General features: G+C 63.7%; 1 protein-coding gene across 6 annotated transcripts in view; it reads right to left on the bottom strand.

Annotated features, from left to right (window-relative positions):
* OSBPL5 (oxysterol binding protein like 5) overlaps positions 1 to 23,266 on the bottom strand; it is a 51,387-nt gene continuing 28,121 nt past the window's right edge. For 4 of the 6 annotated variants that reach the window (XM_032414576.1, XM_032414574.1, XM_032414578.1 and 1 more), the window contains exons 3-22: positions 21,291 to 21,373; positions 16,263 to 16,343; positions 15,884 to 15,985; positions 14,663 to 14,866; positions 13,893 to 13,977; positions 12,020 to 12,191; positions 11,567 to 11,762; positions 10,276 to 10,463; positions 9,583 to 9,664; positions 8,165 to 8,263; positions 7,698 to 7,794; positions 7,004 to 7,102; positions 5,153 to 5,250; positions 4,623 to 4,712; positions 4,388 to 4,524; positions 3,774 to 3,959; positions 3,447 to 3,573; positions 2,375 to 2,528; positions 1,700 to 1,802; positions 1 to 736 (exon numbers count right to left, since the gene is read on the bottom strand). In XM_032414576.1, the coding sequence (XP_032270467.1) occupies positions 598 to 736; positions 1,700 to 1,802; positions 2,375 to 2,528; positions 3,447 to 3,573; positions 3,774 to 3,959; positions 4,388 to 4,524; positions 4,623 to 4,712; positions 5,153 to 5,250; positions 7,004 to 7,102; positions 7,698 to 7,794; positions 8,165 to 8,263; positions 9,583 to 9,664; positions 10,276 to 10,463; positions 11,567 to 11,762; positions 12,020 to 12,191; positions 13,893 to 13,977; positions 14,663 to 14,866; positions 15,884 to 15,985; positions 16,263 to 16,343; positions 21,291 to 21,373 (2,522 nt within the window). In that variant the 3' untranslated portion in view covers positions 1 to 597. The remainder of the gene's footprint in view (positions 737 to 1,699; positions 1,803 to 2,374; positions 2,529 to 3,446; positions 3,574 to 3,773; positions 3,960 to 4,387; positions 4,525 to 4,622; positions 4,713 to 5,152; positions 5,251 to 7,003; positions 7,103 to 7,697; positions 7,795 to 8,164; positions 8,264 to 9,582; positions 9,665 to 10,275; positions 10,464 to 11,566; positions 11,763 to 12,019; positions 12,192 to 13,892; positions 13,978 to 14,662; positions 14,867 to 15,883; positions 15,986 to 16,262; positions 16,344 to 21,290; positions 21,374 to 23,266) is intronic. The other 2 variants (XM_032414575.1, XM_032414579.1) reach the window with 2 other exon arrangements.

The following is a 23,266-nucleotide window of genomic DNA, read 5'->3' as shown; positions in this document are numbered from 1 at the left end:
TCGTGGGGGTCCCGTCCACCCAGCACAGAAGCAGAGTAAAATCCAAATGTTCCCTCCGCAGTAGCTCCAGTCTACCCTAGAGTCCGAGGGAGGCCACTCTTAGCGTGACCCGGGCAGCGTGGGCAGGCTCTCAGGATGGACAGCCCTGTGCATCAGGACAGAGGAGGCTCTGGGAATCTCTGGGACTCACGGCTTGCTCCCCCAAAGCTCCCCACTCACCCCGGCTGGGGAGTGACCGTGCAATGCCTGGGCAGGCAGTCCGCCCCCGCCTCCGACACTCCCACGGGACAAGTGGATGCTGGACCGGGAACGAGCAGGCAAGTTGACCAGGGAGCGAGAGGCATGACGAAAGCTGCACTTGGCTTTAGCATTAAGGCCGGCACTGGGTGGAGGGTCCCACAGGGAAGGTCAGCACCTCCCGTGGAGGAGCCGGTGTGGCCGCCCAGGTCCCTCCTGCTGTCCTCCTGCTGCCGTGGGCCCCTCTGTCCGCAGTGGCCACGCTCGCCATCTCTCTCTGCCTCCCCGGGCTGGCTGAAAGTGCTAGGTGCCTGGGAGGGAGAGGTGGGCCTGGACGCCCACGCTGCCCCCAAAGGGCTCTCATTTGAGGATGAAGTTAATGAGCAGCTGACACGCCAGGAACACACAGAGCAGGAACCAGGAGCGGGGGTTCTGCAGGAGGCCTGGCGCCGGCACCTGCCTGGCCCTTGCCGTGGAGCTCAGCATGGCTGAGAGGTGCCTGCAACGACAGGGGAGGATGGTGGCTGAGCCAGGGTGGGCGTGCATCCCTACCTTCAATGGACGGCTTAGTACGTAGGGGTCCCCGGGCACAGATTCCAGGGAAAGGGGTTCATGGCTGGGGGAGCTGGGCCTCTTGCAGCCTCTTTTCCACTCGTGCTGTGACGGGCTGAGCTGGACCACCCTGCCCCAATAGTCTCATGTTGGAGTCCTGACCCAACAGGTCAGATGTGACTCTATTTGGAGAAGGGGTCTTTAAGAAGCGATTCAGTTTAAGTGAGGTCATGGGAGTGGGCTCTAATCCAGGGTGACCGGGGTCCTTATAAGAAAAGGACATCAGGACACAGACCCGCACAGAGGGACGACCCCGTGAGGAAGGACCCAGGGAGAGCACGGCCATCCACACACAAGGAGAGAGGCTTCGGGGGAATCTGGCCCTGCCCGCGCCTGCATCCCAGGCATCGGACTCTGGGACTGGGGGACAGTGAACGTCTATTGCATAAGCCCCCGTCTGTAGACTATGTCAGGGCCACACCCAGGACACTCGTATCCTCGCCCTGGACTCTGGCTGCACTGTGTGTCTGCAGAAATGTCTGGCTGTTCTGGCTCTCTGCTTCACGGCTGGCCTCCTCTGCGGTGCCAGGGGGCTGACTCACTCTGACTCCAGTGCGGCTGGGCCAGCCCATGCCTGGACTTCCGGCCCCCAGCTGCTGTTTCCCTGTACAGAGCTCAGGGGCCACCAAGCATCACCGGCTCATCCTGTTTAAGCAAGACCCCCTACAGTGTGGCACCCTCAACTCACCCCCCCCATCTTCCACCGGCCTGCCCAGGGTAGAGCTGGCTGCCTTCTTCCTGTCTTCCATCCATCAGACCCTCTGCAAACCCCCAGGGTTCTAGTTCTGAGTGATGCATGGTCCCCCGGCCTCTGCAGCTCCCTGGCCCCGTCCCCGGGAGCGACACTTACCTGTGCAGCTCCTGCTGGGCCTCCCGGATCGACAGGACGGCCTCGTGCAGTGCCTGCAGCCGCCGCGCCTCCTTCCCGCACCGTGGGCATGGGCTCCTGCCGCCTGGGATGTCCGGCCACCGGTCACGGGACCCAGGGGACGGGGTGGAGGAAGAATCAAAGACGAGCCGGCATGTCCGGGGAGCCGGCACGCGGGGTCCCGGGGTCGTGCCCGGCTTGGGCCCCTGCCCCACCTCTCGGGAGCCTTCAGGTGAAGCTAACAACACGGGGAGTCGAGGGGCAGGCATAGAGGGAACCCCCAAGCTCAGCTGCCCTCTAATAAGCCCTGGGAGATAGAAATGGCAAGGCACAGCTCATGCACCTAGAGACGGGGACAAAGTCGGGGAGGAGCCGGCACACCCGTGAGGACGACAGGAGGCACAATCAGATGGTCAGACAGAGACGGACACTAGCCAGCCCTGCCCCTTGCACCAACCCTGCCAGCCAAAGGGGGCGCCACACCATATGAGTGCGGGGCTGGGGACCGCTGCCCTCCGCAACCCTGGTCTGCCCCTGGGCTCAGGGAGGCGTGGAGGACCCTGGGAGGACAGTCAAGGTGTGCCATACACCTGCCCAGGGAAGGTGCTTCTCTGGCCTTCTCCCACCCTGCAGAGTAGCCGGCCCGGGAGGGCTCACCGGGAATGAAGTGGCTGCCGTCCCCCTCCTCCTCCTCCTCCTCCTCGTCTGAGAGCTCTGGGCAGGACTCGGGTGTGGAGCTGCTCTCGGTGACCTGGCTGTGGCCAGAGGGCTGGTCGCTGGCCTTGCGGAGCCGCCGGTCTGGGCCAGGCCCCTGGAGAGAGACGAGCCACTGCAGCTGGGGGCTCACCCAGGTCCACCACAGCTGCGCCCGCGGGGACAGGATGTGCCGGCCTTGGGGACAGGGCCGCTCTAGAAGACGTGGCTGTGGACGGTTCTGACTCGGGGGCCATGACAGCAGGTCCCGTCCCACCGTGTGAGCTGACAGCTAGGCCTCCCCCAATGCTGAGGGGACCTCTCCAGCGGGACCTCCGGTTGTTCCCCAGAGCACAGAGGTGGCCGAGCGGTGGCTGACTGGAGGGGGTGAGGGGGATGCGGGGGCATCCAGGTGGGTGGGCGCCTGTGGAGGGGGTGGGGCCGCCCGGCCTGAGGGGCTACAGCAGGTGGAGGGGGACACATAGGCAGTGAGATACTGTGACCCTTGCTTGCTGGCAAATTGGGGCCACCGGGCAAGAAGGGTCATGCCCGTTCTGCCCGTGTGATCACTGGCCTCCCACCATGTGCAGGGGAGGCAGCTGGCCTCACACAGAACCTGTGGCCTCCGCCCACGTGGCACCAGGGAGGACACGCCAGGCTTCCTCACAAGTTGCACCCTGGTGTTTGTCTCAGGAGACCTCTTGCAGGCCTCCTGGAGCCTCCCCACTTCCCGCCCTGCCTCCCCTCAGCATCCCTGCAAATGCAGGCTCCTCCTTCTCCTGGCTGAGCAAGCCCCCAGGCTGCCCTGAGCCTCAGCTTCCTCCTCTGCAGACTGGCACCGTGTGCTCTTGGCACCACGGAGGGCGGCTCCAGGGAGCAGGGGGCCCGGCTGGGGGGGGTGAGTGCGTGGGGGGGTACCGAAGGGGGAGGGGCAGGCAGGTAAGGGTGAGGGTGGGAGAGACGGCCTCACCTACAGCCTGACAGTCCCCTCCTACTGCTGAGGTTGACCCCGGGCAGGGACCCTGGGGGAGCTGACCTGGTGCCTGGGCCCCGGGCTGCCCAGGAAGGTGGTCTGGTGGGCCATGGTCTCCCGCCGCACTGTGTGCAAGACCCCATCTTGCTCAAACTGGGCGATGTCCTTCAGGGGGTCCCAGGGGCTACGGCTGGAGGGTCCAGAGGGCGTCTGTTGGCAGGGGCAGTGGCCCCTGGGAGGAGGGGGCCCCATCTTGGCCCAGCCCCAGCTTCCCAGCAGTGGCCAGAGCCCCAGAGAGGACCTACTGCCGGGGCCGGCCAGTGAGCCCCCACAGGAACCCCTCCTCTCCCATCACTCGCCCCTCCAGGGGAGCCCCCCCGCCACACTCACTCCTCGTGCTGGTAGCGCCACTCCTGGGTGGCGGGGTCCAGCCGGAACAGCTGTGGTTTCCAGGGCACGAGGTTCTGCTGGTGCTCGCGGATCCGCTGCCGCTGCATCTCCTCCAGTGAAGACTTCTCCTGTGTGGCCTTGTGCTGGTCGCCCTCACCGATGGCCCTGGTGACGTGCTGCCAGAGCCTGGGGGTGGGGCACGTGCTCTGAGCAGGTGATCTGGACAGTCCCACCCCCTGGGGGCCGGAGGGGAGGCTTAGAGAGCAACCTCCACTTGCTTGCCTCCAGGGACAGGGAGCTCACTCTCTCCTGGGGAGCCTAAGTGTCTTAGAGCGCTGGTGATTCAAAGTGAGGTGGTTCTCCTCAACCTTGAGCTCATACCCCCCCCGGCAGGGTACTCCCTGTGGAGCAGCTGGGCATCTGCTGTCCCCAGGCCTCATTCCCTCTCCCTCAGCTGCCCCAGCAGGACATGGCGTCTGTCATGGGGGGGGTCCCCTCTGGTCCCCCCCTCCCTGCCAGGGACACCCCAGGTCACGCTCGCTGCACGGAAACCCTGCCCAGCCACGCCAGACCTGGGGGTCTGGGGATCCGGCGGGTGCCCGCGGGCGCCTCACCTCTCCGACTCCAGCTCTGTCTGGTCTTCCAACAGCACCGTGTGCCTCTTCAGCCTCTGTCCCCGGACCTCCCTGCTCGGGTTCCAGAAGAGCTCCATGCTTCCTCGGCCCTCCTCCTTGAGGAACACTTCTCGGTCCTGCCCCAGATGGCCCAGGCAGGAACAGAGGGGTTGGCCCCGCGCTGTTCCTATGCCCACGGGCCCGCCTGTGCCTGCCCCGGACGGCAGCCTCTTACCCAGTGCCCGCGGAGACGCGCGACGACCTCCTCCCCTGACGTGATCTTCCCCGAGATCTGGTTGGTGCTGGTGCTGCCCCCAAAGAAAGGCTGTGGGGACCCCCGAGACAGCGCTGGTGAGCGGCCGGCGGCCTCCCCAGCACCCTGGCGCCCGCAGTGAGCCGGGGAGGAGGAGGCCCCTTCCTCACGAGGTGCCGGCTCTCAGCCCCCGGGATGTGGGAGGCCGGCCTGGATGGGACCCAAAGCTGGAGGCTGCCACACTCGCCCAACGCCTCAGCTTGAGCTCAAGGATGCAGGGGGCCTACCAGGCCTGTGCGCCCCATGGCTGGGAAGGGGTCTGGGCCTGTCCTGGCTCCGCTGTGCGGCCTGCAGGAGCCCCTTCCTCTCTCTGGGCCCTGGCTGTGCTACGGAGATGCCAAGAGCTGCCCCCTCCTGAGCGCATCTGCTCCAGAACCATCCCTGGGGCGCGGAGGGGGCCCCCCCGGCCCGAGCCCACTCTGCTCAAGGCCCTCCAGTGGCTGAAGCGCTACCTTGAGCTTGAATTCCAGCTCAGCTTGGAAGTTGGTCTTCTCACACTCGATGGTCACTCTCCCGCCCAGCTCCATGGTCATGGCGCCATACAGGATCCCTGAAACACAGTCTCCTGCTCAGTCCTGGCACTGCATCCCCACACAGCACCGCTGACCCCGAGGAGGCCAGTGTCAGAGCCTGGGGGAGAGGACAGGAGCCCCTGGGGGCAGAGTCTCTGGGATGGAGAGGAGCTGGTGGGGGCGGGAGGCAGAACCCGGCCCGCGCATGTTTCCTCAGTGACCCTCTGCCCCCAGGGCCTCTGCCCGAGAGTTGCTCTGTCCAGGGAATGTCCTGCCCTTGGCAGGTTCCTTCCTCCAGGACACCCTTTCCAGGCTCCCAGGGGCCCCACTGCCCCCATGAAACGCTCATTACCATCTGTCATTTGCTCTGTAGTTCGGGCCCCAAGGTGGGCTTCTCCATCTTCCCTGCTCGCTGCTGCGCCCAGGACTGGCCCGGCGTGTTTGTTTAAACTAATACATGCATTATATACATATTTATTAAAGATTACACTCATCTATTTATTTGACAGAGAGAGAGCACAAGAGCAGGAGGGAGGGGCAGAGGGAGAAGCAGGCTCCCCGCTGAGCAGGGAGCCCGATGCCGGACTCGATCCCAGTACCCCGGGATCATGACCTGAGCAGAAGGCAGACGCTTAACCGACTGAGCCCCCCAGGCGTCCCTAATACAAATACTTTTTAATTAATGAAAGAAAGAACGAATCTTCTGTTTCTTGCCATGTGGAGGACTTAATCTAACTAAAGAGAAGAGCTGTGTGTATTATAAAACACTTGGACGTGTGGGATAGAATGAAAAGATAAGAAAGGCAAGCCCAGGGAAAGAGCAGAAGGGCTGGGAGTGCCCCCAAATCCCGCCAGTGCACAGGATGGGAGCCCCACGGTCCTGCGTGCGGCTTGCCCGGGGAGCCATCCAGGATGCTCGAAGTGGGAGAGGCAGCTGGAGGGCAGGGGGTGCGGGGATCCCGAGAGAGAGAGAGAGAGAGAGAGAGAGAGAGAGAGAGACGCCAGCTTTCTCTGACTACACCTGCTTTTGTAGTTTCGAACTTTGGATCCAGGTAAATACTGCATTTCCATAATGACCTACAAAATGAAATCACAAAAGCAACTGGGAGCAAAAGGAAAATGAAACAAAACAAAAAGGAAGTGGGTGTCTGCCTGGTGGTGTGATACTGGAAGGGGGTTATTCTGCCGAGTTTACAAATCCCATTGGGGTATGCTTAGGACAAATCAATCCCCAAAAGGAAACAGCTCGGCTCGGGCTGTTTGCAGCCTCGGCCTCTTGGGGGTAGGGCTGGTTAGTGTTACTCTGTGTGTGTGAAGTGGCTAAGGGAGAGTAATGACAGCCCAGAGTGGTGTTGTTTACAAAGGGGCTTTCCCGCCAGGGTTGGGGGTGGGGAGGGGGGACGCAAGGGGAGAGGGGGGAGACGGTTCAGCTGTCAGGCCAATGGGTTACAGACACCGACCCTCTTGGATCCGGATTGGAAACCTGTAAACTCATGATCCATTTTAATCTTAAAAAAAAAGATGCTTATGTTTCTTTTACTGGAAAGTTCTAGAAACAATGACAAAACCACTCTTAAGAAGCAGATCTGGTTTGCGGTCTGTGACAGGAAGTGGGCTCTTGTGACAGGAAGTGGGCACTTCGAGTTGAAAACATTTTGTCAGACAACTTTCCAGGCTAGGAAGTCATCAAAGAGCCAGGGTGAACCCTCAACAAACAAACAAGGGCAAGAGCGTCTCCGCTGAGGGTGCCGGCCGGGGCTCTGCCCTCCTGGGGGGCGGGGGGCCTCTCACCTTTACAGTGGGCGTAGGGCATGGTGAGGGTATAGTCCTCTGCCAGGTTCAGGAAGGTGAGCGTGGCCTTGCCATCCAGCAGAGCCGACAGCGAGTTCCCTGGAGAGATGGGGTGGTGGTGGGTGGGACCAGTGAGCAGACACGGGACCTCAGGACCTGGGGGCCCACCCCCTAAGTCACACGGTCTGAGCTCCCTTCTAGCAGGTGCAAAGCATTCCCAGTCCCTCCAGCTGGGTGACCGTGGGGCAGCTGGGCCTCTCACCTAAGCTGTGGGTCACTTCACCTCCCTGACACTCAGATTCTGGAAAAGCGCCCTGACCCAGGGCGCACAAGGCCCGGCTCCCAGGGAGGGCTTCTGAGGCTAGAGGCTGCATGCAAACCCCTGCTCTGATTGTCACCCCCCCACCATGGAACTCCTGTGGCCCCGGAATGGTTCCGCTCTGTGCTGACACAGCACGTGTGATGTGGCCGGGCCAACCGCGCAGCAGGGTCTTATCACGCAGGTTCTCGCCCACAAGCGGTGCCCCCCCTATGGCTCAGGGGTGGGGGGCCCGCGGGCTCTGCCTGGCTCCAGGTCCCTGACCCGGAGAGGTGGGGAGGGAGAGAAACCTGGCCACCGCATCCGGGGACCCAGTCCTCCCCCCATCTCCCCCAGGCCCTGGGAGATCCCAGGGGAGCCCCGCCCCCCACTCACCGTAAAACCGGGACTTAGCCGTGATGCTGCCGCTAATGCAGAAGCCGTCCTTCCGGTTGCTGATGTGGAAGGCGGACACGGGAGGGTGGTGGGACACCTGCGGGCAGAGAGGCACTCTGGAATGGCCCCGGGGGAGGAGAGAGCCCAGCTCCCTGATGAGCAGCCCCCCTCCCCCTGCCCCACCTTGTCCCTCCAGGCCCCTGGAGCGGCGTGGGGCCATTCCCGCTCTCACTGCTGCCTAGGGAAGCGGACACTGAGTCGTGGGCCTGGTGGCCATCTGCAGAATGCCCTGGGGGGACGGGATGCACGGACCCTGCCCGAGGAAACCCTTCCTGCTGTCACAGTGCTGGGCCTGCATCTCCTGGGGGAATCTCGATGGGCGGGGGGGGCACCCGGAACGCGCACAGGGCTCAGACTTTGCCGGCCGAGGAGCCCGGTGTCCGGCCTGGGGGCGGCGGGGGCCTTGCCTGCTCCGCTATGTAGAAGGTGTGGCTGTTGGTCTGGGGATGGAACCAGCAGCAGCGGAAGGTCTCCCCCAGGATGGGGTTGTAGGGCTTCTTGATCCCCTGCAAACAACGAATGGAAAGCTCATGTGAGGAGCCAGGTGGGCCACGGACCCACGTGGGATGGGGTGTGGACCGAGGGGCAATGTGGGGGGCTGGCTGCCCACTGCCCACACCCCCAGGTGCCCACAGGGAGGTGGTCTCTAGACGGGAGGGCCTGGTTTGCCACCAGCACCTGGGGACCGCACCCCACTGTGCTCTGGGGAGAACATGCTTTGCCCGTGGTTCACATTCTGAGGGGCAGCCTATGAGATGTCCTGTCTGGCTCTTGGCTCCCAGGGGGCCCTGAGACCCTCCCCAGGTCGTGCTGTCCCTGGACTTTGGACGGAATTGGTGCACAATCTGTTCAAGGCCCCAGTGACTTCTACTGACCGTTTCATAAAATCCCAAATCCCGCAGGCCTTCCCCCCTGTCCCCCGCCTCCCCTTCAGCCCCGCTCACCACCTTTCTGCTCCCCAAATGGCCCAAGTTCGTCCCCACTGCAGGGGGAGCAAGCTCTCCCCCACTCAGGAGAGCCCTCCTTCTGGGGCTCAGACCCCCTGATCTGGTCGGAAGCAGCCGGCTGCCCCTTCACGCCACCCGCCAGGCGCACCACTTCCAGCTGTGTGTGCGCGCGCGCACGCGCGTGTGAATCTGTGTGTGCGTGTGCACGCGTGCGCTTACCCCTGGAGATGAGGCTCCGTGAGCACTCAGTGCCTGCAGATGCCCAGGGAGGCCACCTGCTGCTGCCCTTGAGAGCTGCGTCTGCGCTCGGGCCTGAGTGTGACTCTGGGCCGTCGCTCGCCCGCCCCTGCCTGGCCCTGGGCCTCAGGTCCCCACGTGCACAGTGAAGTGGAAACAGAATGATGCTTTCACACTAGCACAGCCCAGAACCACCGGCGCCACGGTGGCCAGGGGAGGGAGCGGGGCTGCGGGCCCCTCCTCTCACTACTTCCCCCCTCCCCCCAGCACCCTGTGCTCAGCAGAGCCTGAGTTTTGGGTTCTCAGAAAGGTTTCTATGACTACGAGACACACCATGAAAACCACAGGTCCCAGGGTCCCCTCCAGGTGCAGGGTCGAGAGCCCCTTTCCCAGCACCGCTGTGTGTGGTCGCTGTTTCTCTGAGGTGTGGAGGTCCCGCTTGGGCCCTGCAGGGAACTGGGACCACCCCTGTGGGCCTGGCCTGGCTAGGAGGACCCTGGGTGGTAGGTCAGGGCGCTGCCCCCATCTCCGAGGACTGGGGGCCACGACGGGGACCGTGTGGGGTCAGGGTGGACCCAGGCTCTCCGAGGGGCAGGGAGGTATGGGGCCGGGGGGACAGCGCGCTGGGCCTCCCTTCTTACCTTGGGCTTCTTGTAGAAACCAGACAGATACCACTGCAGCACCAGCTTGATGCGGCTGTAGGCGTCCCCCTCCAGAGCAGCCCTGGCACAGCATGGGAGAACGACTCATTCCGGGCCGGGTCCCCGGCCACCCTCTTCCCTGTCCTCCTTCCATCCCGCCCTCCACCCACTGGTCACGGGCCCCTCCTGTCCTGCCCAGTCCCGGGGCCGTGGGGAGTCCCCCACCCTCCCACAGGGACCCGAATTCTCCACCTAACCAGAGGCCTGGGCAGACAGGGCGTTGCTGGCTCAGGGCTGGCAGGGTGCCTCCGCCTTCAGGAAGGCCTCCGGGAGCTCCTCTGCATGGGCTCTTTCCAGCCTTTCCAGCCTTCGGGCTTCAGCTTTAGGGCACTGAGGCCAGGGCCCAGAACTCAGGACACCAGAAGGTGCTGGGGGCTGCCCCACACTCACCTTTGATGGTGGGGCCCTGACCTGACACGCAGCTGCCCTCCCCCCCACCATGAGCAGCTCCTGGTCTTAGAGACTGGGCCCACTAGCAGGCTGAGCCAGCAGGGACCATGGATGGAGCTCAGCCCCGGGCCCCAGGCCCCTCCGGGAACATCCATGGCCGGGGGGGATGGGTAGGGGCAGGGGCCAAGGGAGGCTGGGGTCTGTGGTGTGCACGGGTGCGTAGGGCACCCCCCGCTCGCTCACCTGGACAGCAGGTCGGCGTGGTAGTAGTAGTCAGAGAGCTTGTCGAGGAAGGAGCGGGGCTCTAGGACGAACGTGGGCAGCACCACGCGGGACAGGTCCATGCCCGGCCGCAGCTGCCTCAGCAGGACCCAGATGAGACTCTTGTTCTCTTCCGACACGGTCTCTACCTGGGACGCCTGGCCCAGCTGCTGGCAGAGGGGCTGCGGTCGGGCCCCAGCTCCGCGCCGCCCGGGGAGCCGCCAGGCGGGGGGGACAGCGGCGGCTGGCTCTAGCTGCAGGAGGTGCTCCTCCGCGGCCCGGCCCCCGCCGCCCGGCCAGCCCGTCCTGCCCTGTCTGACCCCTGCCCTCCCTTGGCAAGGGTCCCAGCCCCGCCCAGAGGGGCCCGTGCGGGCCCAGGCCAGCTCCTGAGGAGGCCTGGAGCTGGATTCGGGCACAGGAGGCACGGTGTGTCCGGGCTGCCCGTGCACCCCCTTTCTTGCTCCCTAGGCCTCCTCCTTGCAGTGGCCCCTGCTGTGGGCGCCCCGCCTCACAGAGGGGACAGCTGACTTGCCCGAGCTCACAGAGCTGGCGTGAGGCAGAGGTGGGATGTGAACTCAGGGCTGTCTGTGTTTGTGGCCCGACGGCAGCCACCCCCAGGGAGGAGCAGGATCCGTCACCACCCTGCTGGGCCGCCTTCAACAAGTTGCTTTGCCTCTCTGTGCCCGCACGCCTGTCCTGAGGTCTCCTGCCGGGTCTCCCCAGGTTCCCCTGTGGAGCCGAGCCTCGTCTGTGCTCAGCCTCTGAAGGGTCCCTCGGGCTGCCCGCTCTCTGCCTCGAGCCCCTCACGGGCACCATTTCCCCCCATCACGGGCCCGTCCCTACTCCCAGCTGCCAGCCCCACGGTGCTGTCAGAGGTGAACTGGGACCCGTCCGTCCACCTCCCATGTGTCCTGAACCCGCCACCTGGCCCTTCTCCATGGCTACCTGGGACCAAGGCCTCCGGGGAACTGCTCCTCCCTAGCGGGCCCCGGGCTTCTACCTCCGCCCCTCAGCCTTCTGAAGGCCTCGCCTGGACTCCAGGGGTCCCCGCCTAAACCCCCCCAGTGGTTTTCCCAACACCCTCAGCCGAGCCCTCACGGACCACCTGTGCTCCCCAAGTTGTGGCCACCCTGATCTGCTCCCCTAGCCCCCGGGGTGCTACAGGGCCCCCCACCGCCCGAGGGGCCGGCCAGGCTCTGCAGGCTCCGTCTGCTTCGGGGAGGCCGGTGAGGTACAGGGGGACACCCAGCTCTCCAGGGGGGCGGGCTCTCACCTCCCCGAGCTCCTCGTGGACCTGCTCCACGTACATGGTCCCCCTTGGCACGGGGCCCGCCAGGGTCTCTGACTGGGCGCTCCCGCTCTCGTTGGTCTTCCCGCTGTGCTCGTGAGTCTCGTTATCCGACTCCTCGGCGTTCTCTCTCTCAGACTTGTCTGAGAAAGCATCGTTCTCCAGGGAGGACCCGTTCAGCCTGGAGGGGCAGATGGCGCCGTGGGTCCCCGGTCAGAGGCGCGGCCCGGGCGCCTCTACCCCTGGGGAGTGAAGGAGGCCTGCCTCCTGATCTGAGGTTTGGGTGGCCAGACTCCACGGTGCTTGGTCCCCCCGCCCACATACAAGGAGACCCCACATATCAGTCCCAGAGACAGCCAGGGTCCTGGGGGTCCCCAGCAGGAAGGAGACCTGGGCTTCTGGGAGGGGCCAACCCTTGCCCGCCACGCCCCTGCTCACGGGCACAGGTCCTGGTCATGGATGGCGGCCGAGGGGGGCAGCCCACAGAGTGAGGGGGGCGACGCGTCTGGCGAGGATCCGGGCTCCCCGTCACGGCCCTGCTTGCACGTGCTGAGTCGCAGGAGGCTGGAGCATCGCAGGGCCAGCTCCAGGGCATCCAGCCAGCAGCGGCCTGCAGGGCGGCACAGGGTGAGTCCACTGCAAGCCCAGGGAGGCCCCCCTCTGCCAGAGACACCCCTGTCCCTTCCCCATCCTCCTGGGGCATGGGTACCGCTGCCGTGTAGGTGTGCATGCATGTGAGTGTGTGTGTGTGGGGGGGGCAGATGTGAACAAGGACGAGGCCTTAGCCGGCAGGCCCGAGTCAGAAAGAGATGCGTGCCTGGAGGAAGATGCCCTTCAGAGGATGCTCACGGCACTCCCTCAAGGTCATACCTTAGCAAGACTCAGAGCCTCAATTCCACCCGGACACCCGTAGCTTCTGTATATGGAGTTGGGGAGGAGGGCCCTACGTCATGAGAACTGCCTGCCACAGGTCTCAGGGGGCATGGGGGGCTCCGCGGGCCTGTAGCACAGAGCCGGAGGGTGGGTGGCAGGCTGGGGAGGGGGCTGGAGCGTCGTGGAGGGAGGGCTGGCCAGGGCCTGAGAGAGGCAGCTCCAGAGGGTGGAGAGTGGATGGACCAGGAGGGCAGTGGGCGACCCGAGGCAGAGCCGGCCAAATCCTCCCATCCCTGCTGCCTTCCCGGTGGAGGCTGCCAGAGGGTTCGACCAGCACCACCTCCGTGTCCCCGGGGGTGTTAGCAGCTTTGGGGACATGTGTCCACCAAGGTGCCCCCTGATGTCCCGGTGTGATGACTAATGGCGGCCCCTCCACTCAGAGGCATTGCCCCACTAAGTGTTCTTCTGGGGAGCACAGCTGGGGCCTGGCATGGGGAGGCAAGCGTTTGCAGGGATGGTAGCCCTGGTTCTACAGGGTTTCACTGCAGGCCCAGCCTGGGCTGAACGTTCGTGGGGCAGAGGAGGGGGTGACAGGAGCAGGCCCTGCAGGACACCCCTGAGCGGGGCACGCTTCGTGGTTACCACAAAGGACTAGACACTCTAAATGCTCTGCATCCTTTGAAGCCCCCTCCTCATCCTCCAGGAAGCCCACCCTCATACCCACAGGGGCTGTGGGCCCTCCCTCCCTGCTCATGGCCCCCAGCCCATCAGGAACCCAGCTCATGCCTCAGCCCCATCGGCCTCGTCTGACAGCTGATTTTCTCTCCCCCGAGACTGCGGGCTCCCTCCCGGAGCGTGGACGTGGCGTCTGTCCACCAGGGGGTGGTGTGGCACCAGCGGGCGGGCCACCAGCTCCGGGCTCTGGGCCCTGAGGGCCTGGAAGGGGGCAGCCACATTTACCCGGAGCAGCCATTGGAGGGCGCTCCAACAGCGTGCACTGCATCTGGGGCACTTCGGATTCCCCACCCAGGCCTGGCCCTCCTTGCTGGCAGGTGGCCGGGGCCCCGTTTTTGTCATACATTACATGTAGATGGTAACGGGAGAACCCACCGATTCATTGGTGCCCAGCAAGCGCTTGGCGCACAGTAGCTGTAATCTGAGGACTTTAAATCAGGTCATCAGGTTGTCCTGACAAGTGGGGAGCCGGGCGCTACTATTCATGGTTTACTTTGGGGAAACTGAAGCTCAGGGAGGTACTAGCAAGGGTCAGGCCTGCCTGGCCCGAGCCCGGGCTTGTCCCGTGGCATCTGGCCATCTCCTTTCTTGGGGGGCAGTGGAAGGGACTGATAGTGGTCATGTGCACCGGTTTGTAAGTCGGCCAGGGCGCCCATGTCGTGCGGGGTCACCAGGGAGACCCGCAGGGCAGGCGGGGACTCACCGTCTGACTCAGAGGCAGCCCTGAAGATCAGGTAGCTACTGGGGAGGGGCTGTGTGATGGAGCCCACGCTCTCACCCTTGGGGCCCTGGGGAGACAGAGATCCGGTGTCACCTGGGGGGGACACCCAGGTCACGCAGACTCACGCAAACCCCCACTGACGCACACGTGGCCGCAGGCCCGCCAGGCACCCGGGAGCAAGAGAGGAGAGGGAGCTGGTGGCTCCGTCCGCGGCTCTCTGGCTCTGGAGCTCCCCCTTTTAGCATGGCCAGAACCAGCACACGCACATTCAGGATGCCCACTTAAATTCAAATCTCAAGAAAGAATACAGCTTTGTCCAGGAGGAGTATAGCCCATGCAATATTTGGGACATACTTATACTAAAAAGAACTATTCGGTGTGTGTCTGAAATCCTAATTTAACTGGACATTCTGGATTTCATCTGGTAACCTGACTTCCGTTGGTCCTGGGCCGGGCAGCTTCCAGTTAGGAGGCTGGGTCGGGGAGGTCTGGGCTGGGAGCAGCTGCTCACACGGCCCCGTCCCTCAGCCCCACCGAGGATCCACCTGGAGGGCCAGGGACCACATCTGATCCCCAGCCCCCGAGGGACCCACCCCATGGCCCCCCGCAGTTGGGTGGTGATGGGCCCATCCGGAACCCCAAGGTTTGCCTCCTGGCCGCGCCCCAGTGCCGGCCTCCCACACGGTGTCCACAGGCCTCACTCCTCCCCGGGGGCCCGACCCCCGTGACCCCGGGGTGCCCCGCTGCCGTACCTTCATGGCCCAGACGGACTGGTCCAGCGGGTGGAAGAGCTTGAAGCAGAAGCCGTCCTTCTTGGAGGGCCGCTCGATGAGCTCACAGCAGTGCAGTAGGACCGTGCCTACCCACTGGCCCACCTTGGGCGTCTTGTAGATGAGCAGCACCCCCGGCTTCAGCACGCACCACAGTCTGGTCCAGCTCTTCAGGGTCCCCCGGATCTGCGGGGAGGGGCGCCGCTGTTGGGGAGGCCGACACCCCAGGGGCACCTGGACAGTGTGGGGGGCGGCGCTGGGTGGCGGGCAGAGTCCTCTTTTAGCTTGTACGAGGGGCGCACAGATGCTAGGGAATTGTACAAGGAGCGCATAAATGACAGCGAATCCAGAGAAAGACACTGAAGCTAGGAACGGATTTACTGGGGAGGCTCAAGGCCAGGGTCAAGGCCCTCCGGGGGTCCCGGGAGGAGCCAGCCACAGACGTGACTGTCGTCAGCTCTGCAAATCGTGAAACTTGTCATTTCTTTTCTCATTCCAAAGAAAAAAATTCACTTTTGTACCTCATTTTTTATTCATAATTTTGTGGGGGGGAGAAAAGGAGCCCATGGGGGCCCAGGTCCTCGGCAGATGACCCGGTGCTGATAGGCCCGTCCTGTTTGCCCTCTGAGGCAACCCCAGGATTCGGCAGCTTTCCCTCCACCACGGGGGGCATGAAGACAAGTCCCCGGGGCTCAGTGAGGTCTGAACCCCAAGCCGAGAATCCAGAGTGCAGCCTCCCCCGCTCTGTGCCCCAGCCCAGGGCTCCGTGCGCATCCTGGGACCCCATCTGCGGGCCAGGACCCCCACCTCAACTGGACATAGGATCTCTGCAGATTTAAGGAGGTGAAGATGAGGCCACATTGAAGTGGGGTGACATGTGGACACAGACACACAGGGGCCACGCGAAGGCAGAGGGTGGAGGGGCGCGTCCAGCAGCCCAGGGAAGCCTGGGGCCCCCAGAAGCTGGAGGAGCAGGAAGTGTCCCCCCTTAGCGCCTCCGGAGGCCTGGGGCCCTGCCCACAGCTCGATGTCAGGTGCTGACCTCCGGAACTGGGGACAGTGGGTCTCGAAGCCCCCAGCTCATGGGCCTTGGTCAGGGCCGCCGCAGGACGCTGACACAGATCTCAGTCCCAAACACGCCGAACTGCCTCCTGACTGTGGAGGTGGCCAAGCCCGGGACACCCACCTGCCTGCCCCGCTTACCTTGAGGCTGTCAGCCATGATGACCACGCTGGGGTCCGTCAGGGCGCTGAACAGCTGCTTCGTGGCTCGCTTCTTCTCCTGCCGGTAGTTCTCTTTCTGTGCCTGGACCCCGGGCACCCAGCGGGCAGGTCAAGGGACAAGGCCCGGGCTGGCCCCCGCCCCAGCTCCTCCCACCTGCCGCGCCCCCACGGTCCAGCCCGGGGTGGGGGGTGGTGAGGATAGGGGCAGGGAGAGGAGAGGAGAGGAAGTGGGGGGCGGCGGGGAGGTGGCCAGGGTGTGGCCTGCCCCCTCTCTTTGGCAGGCTGGGGTGTGGTGACCTCCCTGGACCATTCCTCTGGCACATGACATACTTGTGTCCCCTTCCTGGGCCCGTGCGCACCTTGAGAGCTTCCTTCTTGGTGACCTTGGCTGTTGGGGACACACATTCCTTGTCGGACCCGTTGTACAGCCTGTATTCTGCCTGCAAGAGAGACTCAAGTGGGGGGCAGAAGGGGCATCAGGGTGCGGTCTGGGGCTGCAGAGGCCTGGGGGGCGGCCGGGGGGGCTTGAGGTCCGAGAAAGGTGCTCCTGTCCCTCACCGCGCAACACCCTCTGTTCGGCTCACCAGCGATGCCGGGGGTGGGGGGTACAGGGATGGAGGACTCAGGGTAGCCAAGGACAGCATGTGGGCGGGAGCTCAGAGGTGCCCAGGAAGCGTCCACCCCAGCCACCATGTGCCCAGCCTCTGGGTGGGGGGCCACACTGCAGTGCGGACTCTCCTCCCTGGTGCCCTGGGAGCTGCTGAGCACGGGTCCCATGCCCGGACGCTCTCCGGGGCCTGGCCACGGCTGCGGGGAGCCAGGTGGACCGAGGAGAAGGCTGGACGAGCTCCGTGGGCCGAGAGCAGCAATCAGGGGTCTGGGGCTGGAAGGGGCCGTGGTCCTTTAATAGATGGGGAAACTGAGGCCTGGGGGTGGTGAGGGTAGCCAGGAGAGGAAGCAGGATTAAGGGGCTAGAGGCAGGGCAGAGCAAAGCATGGCCCGAATCCTGCCCTCCGCCTGTTTTTGTTCAGCCTGTGAGCTCGGAATTGTTTCGCATTTTTAAGTTGTTGAAAAAAAGTCAAAAGAATAATATTTTGTGAGACATGAAAATCATGATTCGTGGCTCCTTTTTCTGTGACGGCAGCGTGAATACTTGAGACAGAGTCTGGGTGACCGCGAAGCCGCACAGACTCGCTCTCGGACTCGCCCTCGGTCCTTTCCAGAAAGAGTCGGCCTGCCCGGCTCTGCTCTCCGGGCGGCGTGCCCGGGGGGTCCTCGCCAGCACCGCCCTGAGCCCCCAGACAAGGGAGGAAGGCCCGGTGGCCTGAGCCCCCTGGCCTGCAGGAGGCATGGGCCCAGTCATTGTCCCATTTGACCGACTGGGAAACTGAGGCCCACGAGAGAGGGTAAGCAGCTCCCCTAGGCTGCGAGCCAGGAAGCGGCAGGGCTGGGACTTGCATCGTCCAGCAGGCTGGTCATCCCCACAGCGCCGTGTGCCAGGCACGGCGTCGGGCACTGGGTGTGGAAAGCAGGCCACCCACGAATCCCAGAGCTGCCACAGCCGGGGCTCACTCATCCTCCACGTCCCGCAGATGAGGAGACTGTGGCTCAGAGAGGCTCAGAACTTGCCCGGGGTCACACAGCTCACGAGGCGCCGAGCTGGGACTGACCGCAGGAGGGATGGGGGTGCGGTGGGGACTCTGCTCTAGAAGCAGTCTTGGAGCTGAAGCAGAAGTGTAGGCCAGACGCTGTCCGGTGGCAGGTCTCTGGGGGCCGGGGCTGACCCATAAAGGTGCTCCCAGCGGTCCTCCTGGGGAGCGCCCCAGCCCCCTTCACACAGGCTGTGCCCCCAGCCTGGAATGCTCTTCCCTGTTGCGGGGAAGACCCTGCTCCCTCCTCAGGCCCCACCCAGCCACTCCCCAGGGGGAAGACACCCCCCCGCCCTGCTGGCCTCAGACCTGAGGACGTACACCTGCCCTTGGCCGCCCAGCACCTCCTGAGATGACAGCCACGCGGACCGGGCTGCTTGTCGTCTACAACGCCCGCCAGGGGCAGGGACATCCCGGCACTCCCCGGGCACGGGAGCGGGGAGCCTGGTAAGCATCTTGCATGAATGAATGAGTGAATGAGTGAGTGAGTGAACCTGAGGCCCAGCTCTCCTCCAGGTGTGCTTGGGGCCTGGGGACCTAGGGGCCTGGAGGCGGGATGGAGCGTCTGTGCCCTGCATCCCCGTGGGCCTCAGTCCCGCAAGGCCACTCGGGCTCCAGTCACTGCAGCCCTGCCCGCCAGCTCTTCTGTCCTCAGGGGCACCCCGGGACCCTGCCCAGCCCTGAGCCCCTCTGTGCCCTCCTGCACGCTGCTGCACATCAAGACACAGCGGGATAACACAGTGCACTCACGCTCGAGAAGCACAGCTCAGAGCCAGGACCCCCAGTGTCTGACCACAAACGTGCAACCTCTGAAAGTGACTTCAAGAAGCCGTTTAGGACGACCTACAGGACAGGAGCCGCATTTGCAATCACACACCTGACAAGGATCTGGTGTCTAGCATATATAAAGAGCTCTTACAACCCAACAACAAGGACAAACAACATGATTCAAAAATGGGCAAAGGACCTGAACAGACATTTCTCCAAAGGAGTCCTACGATGGTCGAGAAGCTCTCGCACAGATCATCAGTCATTAGGGACACGCAAATCAGAACCACAGAAAGACACCATCGCATACCCACTGGGACCACTACAACAGCGATTAAGGAAAAACCCAGAGAATCTAAGTGTGGTGCGGTTGTGAGAAAGGGGAGCCCTCCCTTGTTGCCGGTGGGGTCGTAAAACGGTGCAGACGCTGTGGAGGGGAGTCTGGCAGCTCCTCAAGAAGTTAAATACAGAATGCTTGAGAATTCCACGTGACCCCAGAGCGACCACCTGGCCCACAATCCCGCTCTTAGGGGCTCCAACACGGTCACCAGAGCTGAAGAACGAAGACAGCCCAGATGCCCACCAGTGGGTGAATGGACCAGCCAGGGGTGGGCCGTCCACACCTGGGATATGACTCAGCCCTAAACAGGAGCGGGGCACGGCCACATGCCACGACACGAGTGAATCTCAGAACACGGTGCATGATTCCATCGCCACGAAATGTGCCGAACTGGTAAGTCCATGGACACAGGAAGTGGCGTCAGGGCCGCGGGCCTGGTAAGGGGGCGGGGAAGGCTCTGACGGGGTTTCGGGCTGGGGGACGGGAATGTTCTGGAACTAGACAGAGGTGGTGGTTGCACGGCATAGCAAACGCACTGAATGCCCTCGAACTGGGCACTTAAAATGGCTGGTTTTAGAATATCTGAATTTCACCTCACAAAAAATACAGCATCTCTATTAGCTTGTGTCTTTTCCCAAGCTGGGTCTCTCAAAGCAGCCCCAAGTCGCCCTTAGGAATCTGGGGGTGTATGGAGCTTTCTCCCCCTGCCCCCGGGCTCTGACGTGTTGCAGGTTTAACTCGTTTTGTCTGGTGCGGTCTCCCCCCCCTCCCCCAGGACACCGCGCTCTCCTCACACCCTCCCCCTGCACCCACGGCCCTGCGTGCGGCTCAGGCGCCGCTCAGACCTAATTACCAAATGGATGGGATCTGAAGTTCGAACCAAGTCATGTTTGTGACGGTGATTGTATGTTATATTGGGTTGTAGAAGGACACAACTATGTTTTTGGTGTTTTTATGCCAGAAGCTTGTATCTTGAAAAAATAAGTAACCCAAGTGCCAACTGACGGATGAATGGATCAACAAAATGTGGTCCATCCAGGCAACGAATATTCCTCAGTCTTAAAAAAGGCAGGACACGCTGACACCTGCCACAGCGTGGATGGACCTGGGGGATGTGATGCTGAGTGAAATAAGCCAGTCATGAAAGGACAGATACTGCAGGATTCCCCCCACATGAGGTCCTTAGTCTCCAGATTCACAGGGAACAGAGAGTGGACGGTGGGTGCCGGGGGGAGGGATGGGGGTCGGTGACTCAGGGGGACAGAGAGTGGACGGTGGGCGCTGGGGCCGGGGGAGGGATGGGTGTCGGTGACTCAGGGAGACAGAGAGTGGATGGTGAGCGCTGGGGCTGGGGGAGGGATGGGGTCGGTGACTCAGGTGGACAGAGAGTGGACGGTGGGCACCGGAGCTAGGGGAGGGATGGGGTCGGTGACTCGGGGGGACGGAGAGTGGACGGTGGGCGCCGGGGCCGGGGGAGGGATGGGGTCGGTGTCTCATGAGACGGAGTTTTGTTTGGGGAGGTAGAATGTTCTGGTCACGGACGGGGTATAGCTGCGCAACAGTGGGAATGTGCTGAAGGCCCCTGAGCTGTGCGCTTAGAGATGGATAGGTCGGTAAATTTGGGGCATGTCTATTTTACTGCAATGAAAAAAAGAAAAAAAAATTAATTAAATAAAAATAAGTCAGTAAATAAATATGCCCTGGTTGCTCCTGCAGCAGTTGGAAGCCCTGGGGCCCAGGAAGGGAAAAGGGAAATGCAGGCTCCGGAGTGGGGGGTACCCACCAAAGGTTTGGTTTCTTCTCCGCCTGAGGCAGACATGGGACAGACCATGAGAACCACAGCAAGCCCTCCTTTGATGGACGAGGGCATGAGGTCCCAGAGGAGTGAGGCAGTCGCTCGGGATCCCACGGGGGGCGGCAGGTGGCTGGGCAGGGGTGAGCCCGGGGTCTGTCTGCACTGCTCCCCAGCCCCATCGCCAGAACCCAGAGCCACCAACCTCCGTCAGCATGTGGGGCCACGGCTGCCCTGGCCTGAGACCCTCTGGGGGACAGAAGTGTGTGCCTAAAACCCTGCAGGCGGTGCCCGGGGCCTCGGCACGCTCCCTGGACCCAGGTTCTGCCTGGAGGGGGACAGCCGGGCCGGAGCCAAGAGGGGCTGGCCTGGGAGGCGCGCAGGGGGGGGGGGGGGGGGGTGTGCGTGCATTTCCAGAACTCAGCACCCCTCTGCAGAGGGGCGTACCTGGTGGAGGGAACAGCAAGGCAAAGGCAGAGGGAGGGAAGGCTCATCCCTCGGTGGATTCCCTACAACAGAAGGACTCCAAGGCCTCCTCTTACACTGTTTTCTGTCCCTAAATGCCACTGGGCAGCCCACAGCCCTTCTCCAGTGCCCAGCCTCCCTGGACTGTGTTATGCCAAGAAGGGGGCTCCAATAAACCAGCTAAGAAGCACTGTTTGTGACTCTGTCCGTCATCCCAGCCTCCCCAGATGCGGGGTTCAGAGCTGCCCCTCCTGGCACATGTGGGCTGGGGGTGGCAGGCTAGGCCCGGTGCCCCTGTTCCTCCCCACAAGCTACTTTCCATTGTCCCCTGGGCAGACTCCCTGTCCGAGTCCTCCCATGGCCAGGCTCTTACCGGTGGCCCCTTTGTGGCAGAGCCTGGGGTCGGGGGCCCTTCATCCCTTGGCAGCGATGGGCCATTGGGCTCCATGTCCTTCCCTGCAAGAGAGGGGCCAGAGTGGGGACCAGGGCACGGCAGGAGGGCCAGTCCCTCCGGGTGGCCGCCCCGAGTGAGACACGGGCCTCCTGGGCAGGGCAGGAAGCCAGCCGAGAGATCTAACAACACCAGCCAGGGTCCCTGCAGGGAGGGACCCAGGAGTGGAGGCCCAGCTCCCACGACCTGTAGGAGGAGCCCAGGCACCTGGGGCACTGGTGCAGCATGTCTTTGGGGTCCCATAAGGCCAGGCACCCCTCTTTCAGAGGAAGAATGCGATGTCCAGGTTCCGAGGCACATGGCGGGTTCAGGGTGCCCGGAGCACGGCTGGCCTTCCCTCTCGCCCTGACCCTCTGGAGCTGGGCTCTCGGAGGGAGGTAGCGGGACACGGTCCCTGCTCCCCGACCTGGCAGGTGTCTGGATTCAATCTGGGAAACAGTCACCCTTCCCTAGCTCCATCTGTTTTGAAGAGGGTTTCCAAAGCTCGGGTTTACGGGCAGGGGGACGAGGGATGGGCTCAGACCTTACAGCTTACTGCTGGGTCCCCGCACTGGGAAGGCGGGGAACCATCCTGGCGGGGCGGTGAGGACAGGCGCCCACAGAGCCAGCCCTGGCTGGGGCTCTGCACACCCACTCCCCGGAGCCCTGGGAAGGGGCTGGGGGCTGGGGGCTGGGGACGGAGCGCCGTGCTCTGCAGAGAAGCCAGCCTGAGGAAATGGTTCTGTCCCAGGGACCCAGGTTCCCCTGGGGCAGGAAAGGCCCTGGAACAGCGGCCACTCCAGGGGCCATGGCCTTCCTGCCCCAGCCGGGGAGGCCTCCTTGCTGCCTCCGCTTCTGCATCCGCAAAGCTCCCTGTGCCCCGACACCCAACGCCTGGGCTTGCGGGTGAGCAGGGGGCTTTCTGTACTTCCAGGGCGCCCCTCCCTCCAGGCCCCTGTCTTGGGGGGCTTGTCCTGCAGCTGTCACCTCCGTGTGGGTGCTGCCTGCTGGCCTGGGAGGACCGGGGGCCCATGGCAGTCGGAGGCGGGCACCGGTTCATCTCCTCCGTCCACACCCCCCTCCTCACCCCTGCCCCCAGGACCTGACACTCTTCTCCTCCTGGAGCAGGTCCCTGCCTGCTGTGTCTTGCACTGCATGGGCCAGCCGCCCTGGGGACCAAATACCCCTGAGGCTGGCCGCCCACTGGGACTGTCCTTTCCCTCCCCCTGCTCCTGAGAGGACGCGGCAGCAGAGACGGAGGTCGGATGTATTTCCCCAGGCGTCCCGTGCCCCTGGCCCATGTCACCTGACGAGGCGCATGCCATGTGGCCTGTTTCCATATCTGCTTGTGAGATTTTGGGTGGGAGGTCCCCAGAAGCCCCCCAAGTCCTGACAGTGTGTCGGTCTGAGGCTCTCCCGGGGTCTCCAGGGTCAGGACGGACGCTGCAGCCGGGAAGGGCTCGGGCATCTCTGTCCTCCCTCCCAAGGCAGGCAGCGGGCGAGGGGCAGGCGGGCTGGAGGAGGCGAGGTCTCCCAGGACGGGAGGAAAGGCAGGCCGCTCTGGGGGCAGGAGTCACAGACACGCAGGGAGCGCTCAGCTTAGACTCTGCTGGGCGGCCGGTGAGGAATTAGGTGACGGCGCAGGGCGCACCTGGAACCGGGAAGGCACCAGCAGGTGCAGGGGACCCTGTGCCCTGTGGGCTCAGTGCTTCATCCACCAGAGGCATGAGAGCCCCCGTCTGGACTGTTCCCTCTCAGAGCCTGGGACTCCTTTGCAGCTAGGAGGAGGTACTAATATCCCCATTTTACAGATGAGGAAACCGCCGAGCCCGAAGAGGTCCTGCCCCTGGCCCAGGGTCACCCAGCCAGCAGAACTGGGGCTGGGACTCAGGCTGCCTGCCCTGAGAGGCTAGGTTTGG

Source organism: Phoca vitulina, unplaced genomic scaffold, assembly GCF_004348235.1.
Source record: "Phoca vitulina isolate PV1807 unplaced genomic scaffold, GSC_HSeal_1.0 scaffold16, whole genome shotgun sequence".
In the NCBI taxonomy this organism is placed as follows: domain Eukaryota; kingdom Metazoa; phylum Chordata; class Mammalia; order Carnivora; family Phocidae; genus Phoca; species Phoca vitulina.
This window is presented reverse-complemented; position numbering and strand designations above follow the sequence as displayed.